Below are 7,481 nucleotides of genomic sequence, written 5' to 3'. Positions count from 1 at the left end.
GGTTTTATTGCCCGTCTGTCCATTAATCAAACCAAGCCTCTTGTGCTCTTTAATGGCGGACATGAAACAGCGGAACTGTCAGAAGAGGCTCCTAGCTTGACAGCTAGCTAATGTCAGCTAGCTCATGTTTACAAGCTAACACAGCCAGGAGGATCCGCTGAAGTTTGGTGTTGTTGTACGTTAACGTTACATGTCTTTCCTTTGGGATTTGCGTATCTGCTTGTTACCACCTGCCTGCTGTTGGTGGTATGTTAACGTTGACTGAAGGTCGAAAGCTAACGTTAGACAGCTAACGTAGATCAAAAGGTCTCATACTGTAGCTAAGGTTATCACTGCTTTACGCTTATCTGCTGCTGCCTAGTTCTTGCCTTGTCAAGTTGGATCGTTGTCACCAGCTAACGGTTAGTGGCTTGTTTCTTCCACTGTCTTTGATTTTTGGATCTTACAAACCGCTATTGACCCCTGAAAGTTGTGAAATTGCCATTGATTTCTAGTGAGTAGTTGACTTGACTTGAACAGAAGGGCGAGACTCAGACTGAGCTGATCATTCAAGCTGTGTTTGACCACCTGATAGACAGATCCCGGATGAAGGCCCACAGAGGAGCGTGGATTGTGCCACTGTCAGGAGTCACAGTTTTCCTCTGCTCTGCTTGGCACTGTTGATCATCACACGCCAGCATCGTCCCCTCTGCCACAACGCAAGCAGCAGACCCGCTGTTGCTCAACAGAGATCCTCTTAAAGACGAGCCACCATGAACCGCTACCTGCCTGTGGCGCGGCAGCACTTCCTGGCCGCCCTGGCCAGCACCAGTGTGGTGGTGAAGTCCATAAGCGCCGTGGTGCTTCTCCTCTACCTGTTGTCCTGGGCCGTTGACACCCCGTACGCCCTGGGGGTGACGCCGGGCTACCTCTTCCCCCCTAACTTCTGGGTGTGGACGCTGGTGACCCAGGGGGTGGTGGAGGAGCACGTCTGGGGCGTGGCAGCGAATGTGGGCACGGTGATGGCCTGCGGGCGCCTGCTGGAGCCTCTGTGGGGCGCTCTGGAGCTCCTGATCTTCTTTGCAGTGGTGAACGTGTCCGCGGGCGTCCTGGCCGGCCTCTCCTACCTCCTCACCTATGTGGCCACCTTTGACCTGGACTTCCTGTTCGCCGTGCGTGTCCACGGAGCGGCCGGGTTCCTCGGAGGTGTCCTGGTGGCGCTGAAGCAGACCATGGGGGATACTACCGTGCTCAGAGTGCCACAGGTGAGACTGAGAAAGAGACGAAAGACATTTCAAGTAACCCTGCGGGGACACTCCAGCTCCTTATTTCTTCTTCTATGGCCGGGGGCTGTGGCGACAGCTTAAAAGGCATGTAGAAGAAGAAATAAGACAGCCACTGTGTCTTTTAAAACAATAACCGTTAACTTAAGTTTGTTCCATCTGACCCTACGGAAGCCTTCAGAATGCAGATATAATATATATATATATATATATATATATATATATATATATATATATATATATATATATATATATTAATGCCTGACATGGGATTCCCACAATTTTGCTTTTGCAGTGAGCCGTTAAGCAAGCTGATAGAATTGCGCCTCAGGGCGACTGTAGGACTGCAAGTGAGAATCTGCCATAACAAGAATATAAATAGACACAGGAAATGTAACTATTTGTGTATGCCAGCCACAGCAGCAGGCAGGCACATCCCAAAAATCAAGTTGTGTAGGTGAGCAAGCCTCTAGCAGACTGTGGGCCACGCATCACTTTCCAGGGTGTAAATAAGGGACCATAGAAAGAGAATCACAATCACTTCATTCACAAAACATGTCACTCTAAAGTACTCATGAAAGCGTTTGTATCCGTGTGCATCCTACCAGCAAGGCGTACACCTCTAAAGGAAATGTAGTGAGTGCCCAGTGCCAGTCCAGCACTTTACAATGAGGCACTTCTGCTGAATAGAATAAACTCCACCAACAAATTTTTAGCAGCAGACATATTTCCTGAGGCAGAGTTTGTGAAGTCTGAAGTTTGCTGTTGAGCAGATTATTGTTATTGAATAGTCCACAATTTGGGGGAGGTTTTTGCAAAAGTGGCTCAAAATGTGCAGTGTGTGCTGGTGGGAAATGTAATATAATATATAATGCTATAAGCCTTGGAACTCTACAGATCATGTGTTCATACCATCGGCATTCTGTAGACATTTTGCATGGCCTCATTGTCAGCTTTACAGGAATGGGGAAAAGCTGGTTAATGTGGTGTTTGACACCTATGCAAAGTATGCATTTTTACAGTGCTCATCTATAGACCTTATTCGCTAACCCCGGACAGCGCCATATTGTTGACATACCGTCCTGCAGCGGACAACTATAGTAATGGCCTTATTGTCGTTTGTGTTCCATTACAAAATAGCGATAGTGATGACAGCAATAAAAAACCCAGAGTTGTTGTTTGTATGCTGCCGTTAATGCCTGTAATAATAAACAAAAGAAAAAATAAGGTGAACAGACTTTGCTGTGAGGAGCTGTCAGAAAGTTTCACCTGTCTCTCCTAACTATCCACACATCTCCTGTGCTGCTGACGTATCCTCAGTCTCGCTCCCTTCACGTCTGTGGACGGTAGAGATAGAAACAAACCACAGGGAATTTATTGCTGTCATTACTACAGCCGTGTGTAACGCAGGTCACCATCCGAACACAACAGGAACGATACAGGTAACGCTAACGGCGGCTAGCTTCCTATAAACACAGAACATGGCGGCGGTGGGCGTGCCCGTACGTGAGTGACGTCAATCGAATAAGGTCTATAGGGTGACTAAGACCTTGTCCCAGGTTTATAAAAACTGACGTTTGCCTGGGGAGGATGTCGACTGCTGCTCAGTCACAAAAAATAAAATAAAAAAAAGGCAGAACTGGTGATATGTTTCTGCAGGACACCTATGATGTATTAAAGAAGATGTTGGTTTAAAAAATGATTTATTTTTAAAATCACTGGACTAAAGAAAAGTACAAACAAGACGTCTCGGTGTTCATCCAGACACCATCATCAGTTGTAATAATGAGTGCAACAGGTTAAAAACGGTTCCTCAGCGCTTTATGGAGAAACTAACTTGCTCCACCTCACAAGCACCACCGTAAGCTGTTGGGAACGCATCTTCTCTGTCAAACACACTAGGGAGTAGGCTACATCTCAACAAGACATGTGACTTCATGCCATGTGCTCATGTGACTTTGCTTGTGTGTACACAATGAGTTACTTCCTGTTGCACTCAGTACAACTTGATTGGTTGTTTGGATGAACACAGAAACATCTTGCTAACTTTGGACTTTATGTCCAGTGTTTTGAAAAATAAATCCTTCTTTTAAACGTTCTATCACCTGGATGTTTTGAAAATGAACCTACACAGGCATAAAGTTGCAGTTTTATTTTGGTGAATGAATGAACTGGGCTTGGAGGTACGTATTACCCCTTATTTTATGCTAGGCTTTAATCTTAGAAATTTGATTTTTCTTATATACAGTATCAGACACAGACTTGTCATTCCTACCTGACATGTTTCGACGGTATCACTTCCGTCTTCATCAGAGGCGTCACTAGACTGTGTGTGACGTGTCTTAACAGCTGAGGTGTTTACTGAGGCGTGGTCGTCCTGTCAGATTTGACAGGACGACCACGCCCCCCGCTGTCAGTTCGCTGTTTGAGAACGGCGCTCCAGGTGTTGGAAAGCAAAGCATGAAAGCCCCCTCGTCCCGGTTCATCATCTTCTGGGCTCACACCATCTAGTGATGATGAAGACGGAAGTGGTACCGTCGAAATATAGACACAATGAACCCTTTTGGATTAGGCTTGAATCTACACAGGTTTTTTTTACACTAGCCTTCTCTGATTGGTGTTCTGTTATTGTTTTCCTGCAGATCCTAGTTCACAATCACCGTTATTTATTTTGACCTGTGTGAACTCATTGGATGATATGATAATGTAGAGTCCTGTTCCTGTATGTACTTTTCATGCGCAGCCACCTATTGGAAAAGCAAAAAATACAGTGTCAAATACTATTATCATGATATCATATTTTGGCCATATTGCTCATCCCTACGAATCATATACAGGTGTACTTCCAACCAAAGAGCAGCTGCACTGTTTGTGCTGATTTTTATCAGTACCTTTTGAACATTTTCAGCACATTTCATTCAAGTTAACAATACTGCAATAATACTAGTAACCATGTCATTTTGGTCACTATAATTGTGATATGAAATGTTCATACCCTTTCATCTCTAGATCACAGCCACTGAAATCTTTCTCCCCCTCACATCTTAGGTGAGACTAAAAGCAGCGCCGGCATTGGTCCTCCTCCTCCTGGCCGTACTGCGCCTGTCCGGGCTGCTGGAGAGCGCCGCCCCCCTGGCGGCCTACAGCTACGGCGCCCTGTCCGGCTGGGTCTACCTGCGCTTCTACCAGCGGCACAGCAGAGGGCGCGGCGACATGTCGGACCACTTCGCCTTCGCCAGCTTCTTCCCCGAGGCGCTGCAGCCGGCCGTGGGGCTGCTGGCCGGCCTGCTGCACGCCTGCCTGGTGAAGGTGAAGGTCTGCAGGAAGATGGTGAAGAGGTACGACGTGGGAGCCCCATCCTCCATCACCATCAGCCTGCCAGGGACCGACCCACAGGACGCCGAGAGGAGGAGGTGAGGAGGATGGAGGGAAACCGGAGTAGAGAGGCAAAGTGACCGCCTACTTCCTGCTTCAGCACTGTACCAGAGATTTCTATCCGCCATTTATTTTCCCATAGACATTTCGTAAAATGCTTATAAAAAATAGTTTTACTTGGTCAAACCAAACGGTTCAGCTATATTTAGCATCGGGAGAGACCATAGAACATTTCACTCATACCACAATTTAAAAAAACGACATAGATTTTCTTTAAATCAGATTTTATTTTTTACGTTTTGGTAATTGTCAATGGTTTCCACAATTTAGCAGGCTGTCATTTTGTGAATCAAACAGAAAAGAACCTCATAGGTTTTCCACTGCTCATTGAATCTCTAGAATATCACGGAATTTATGATCAATTCTGTGGGGAAGGGACTTTGACAAATGGTTCACTTTAAAGAACTTGTTTCAAACATTTGTTCCGTCATTAGATGCTGATTTTCAGCTCTTTTTCTCGCCCGCAAAGCCCAGTGCAGTGGGCTGTTTACTCCTTGATCATTTTCCAGAGCTGAGGAACATTCAGAAACTAGGAAGGAATACCGTTTCGTTTTTCCCCCCCCAGTCATGGAAAGGCTTTGTTTTCAGTCCTGGGAGATGATGGAAAAGCCATGGAAGTGGTGTGGGAACCCTGACCTCAACACAATAGGTGGAAAGCTGCCAAAGTGACTGGCAGAGTACACAGACTGCACTCAGAAGCTGCTGCTCATTTCCTACCCTCACCACAACGCAATCTCCACTGTTAATGAAGAATGTCTCTTAATAGTTAGAGAATTTTAGCAAAATGCTTGGACCATCTGTGAAAAAATTTACTACCAATAGCTTTCTTCACCAATGTGTTCTTATAGGTGTCTAGAATCACCTCTCAATTAGTGCAAACCCAAATCCTCGTGGAAAATGATTGTGATTATACACTGTGCTTTACATAACAATAACCAATATACCAATATCATATGGTCAGGGAGACATTTTTACTCAAAAATAATGTTTGGAATGGATTCAGCACCCCTGAAAACCCCTAGTTAGACACCCCACAAGTTCATTTTAGACTTTTAATTTTTATCATATTTTTCACCCAAGCCCTCGGGGCACCTTAACTTTGATTGGCTCTCCAGGATTTTCCACAAGGATTTGGGTTTGCACTAATTGAGAGGTGATTCTAGACACCTATAAGAACACATTGGTGAAGAAAGCTATTGGTAGTAAATTTTTTCACAGATGGTCCAAGCATTTTGCTAAAATTCTCTAACTATAATCTCATCTCCTCCCTCTCTCTTGTTCTTCCTCCCTCTCTCCCTCTCTCTCTCATCTCATCTCTCCTTCTCCATCCTCCCTCTCCAGACAACTGGCTCTGAAGGCGCTGAACGAGCGGCTGAAGCGCGTGGAGGACCAGTCGGCCTGGCCCAGCATGGACGACGAGGACGACGACGAGGACGACGAAGTCCGAACCGACATGCAGCCGCTGCTCCCGGGGGGTCGCGACCGCTCCTCCTCCCCCCCCACAGCAGGGGGCGCCCTCCTCCTCTCCTCCACCGCCTCCTCTTCGGCGTCGCAGAGCGGAGGGGCGGAGCACCCAGAGTCCAGCATTATCAGCTTCGAGGACGCGCCGTCGAGATCGTAACACATAAAACACACATATACAGACACACACACACTCTATTCAGTGTCGCTGGCAGGTGTACTAGTGCAATCCGTGTCATTGGCTAGTACACTAATATGTTCAGTGACAATGATTAGGTTCACACTCGTTAGCACCACCTCCTGGCATACACACGTACAACCAGTTCATACACACAAACACACTATCAGTTTCATCGTGGAGGCCATAGGGATAGGAACTGTGTTTATCTCTAAGGTGGCCCAATGATTTCAGTTCAAATATATTGATGTATTTGGACATCACAGACACGTCAGTCTTCTTCTCCTCCCCGCGTGTGACCCAAAGTCTTCTCCGGACTGAACCCCAATGTACCGACTTGCAGAGCTGTGTACACGGCTCCGTGTGTGTGTGTTTCTCTCATGCTCTCTTAATTAAATGGCAAAATGGGTGTACAATATTCTTTTTGTAAAACTTTTTCGCCGGGCCACGCCATAAGACGTCTCTTCACGACAACACGCGTGCAGAGTTCTTCTCGATTCGCGAGATACATACAGAACGAAAGGCCGTCTCCAAGCGCTCGGGTTTGGGGTTGCAGCGAGATTAGCATGTGTGGGTCAGCGGTTCTGAATAAGTGACCGGGTGTGTGACGGACCAAGGATGAAAGCACCCTTACAGAACTAAACTGCTGGGCCACAGGACGGACGCTGGTGCAAGTCTGTCCTGCTCCCTGCATCCGATAGACTGAGGTACATGACTTCAAGGTTTGAAGAAGTTGCCAGGTGGAAAGAAGATTTTGGACTGGAGGACCAGAGTTGCTTGCACTCTGTTGTTTTGTCTCTTATCTTCAGTGAGGCAGAGGAATGGTCCGTGTCCCCAGTGATATATTTGTGTCTTTTTTTCTCCCGAGTTATCGTTCAGCGGAGAACACAGGTGTCAAGATTAAGAACAGGATGTTATATTTCGTTTTGATTGTTAGCAGCATAGGTGTTCTGTGTGCTAACATTTCCTATTGGGGACATGTTCTTCTGTCCAACTCACACAGATCTGTGGGTGATGATGATGATGATGATGTGTTTATTTTTCTTTTCTCGTTTCATGAGTGATGAACTTTTTTTTTTTTTTTTAGATCAATTCAAAGGCTAATTGCTGCAGCCTCATCCTGCACCCCTGTCCACTTCCTGTCC

The 7,481-nt window shown here is 46.3% G+C and overlaps 1 protein-coding gene across 1 annotated transcript; it reads left to right on the top strand.

Moving 5' to 3' along the window:
• The first annotated feature begins 247 nt into the window (after positions 1–247).
• Positions 248–6,634, top strand: LOC310781392 (transmembrane protein 115-like). The gene is made up of 3 exons (XM_083642013.1): positions 248–1,244; positions 4,311–4,675; positions 6,039–6,634. The coding sequence occupies exons 1-3, from the start codon at positions 753–755 to the stop codon at positions 6,316–6,318; spliced, it is 1,137 nt and encodes a 378-aa protein (XP_083498139.1). The 5' UTR covers positions 248–752; the 3' UTR covers positions 6,319–6,634.
• Positions 6,635–7,481: the final 847 nt, after the last annotated feature.

Source organism: Poromitra crassiceps, assembly GCF_964638095.1.
Source record: "Poromitra crassiceps genome assembly, chromosome: 8".
In the NCBI taxonomy this organism is placed as follows: Eukaryota; Metazoa; Chordata; class Actinopteri; order Beryciformes; family Melamphaidae; genus Poromitra; species Poromitra crassiceps.
The sequence above is the reverse complement of the archived record's forward strand: the minus strand, read 5'-3'. Positions and strand labels throughout refer to the sequence as shown.

What these genes read in the sequence shown, in the direction of transcription:
- LOC310781392 (XM_083642013.1), top strand. Translation starts at nt 753, where the DNA reads ATGAACCGCTACCTGCCTGTGGCGCGGCAGCACTTCCTGGCCGCCCTG. An exon ending in CCGTGCTCAGAGTGCCACAG is followed by an intron (nt 1,245 to 4,310) that starts GTGAGACTGAGA and finishes CTCACATCTTAG; the next exon opens with GTGAGACTAAAAGCAGCGCC. An exon ending in CAGGACGCCGAGAGGAGGAG is followed by an intron (nt 4,676 to 6,038) that starts GTGAGGAGGATG and finishes CTCCCTCTCCAG; the next exon opens with ACAACTGGCTCTGAAGGCGC.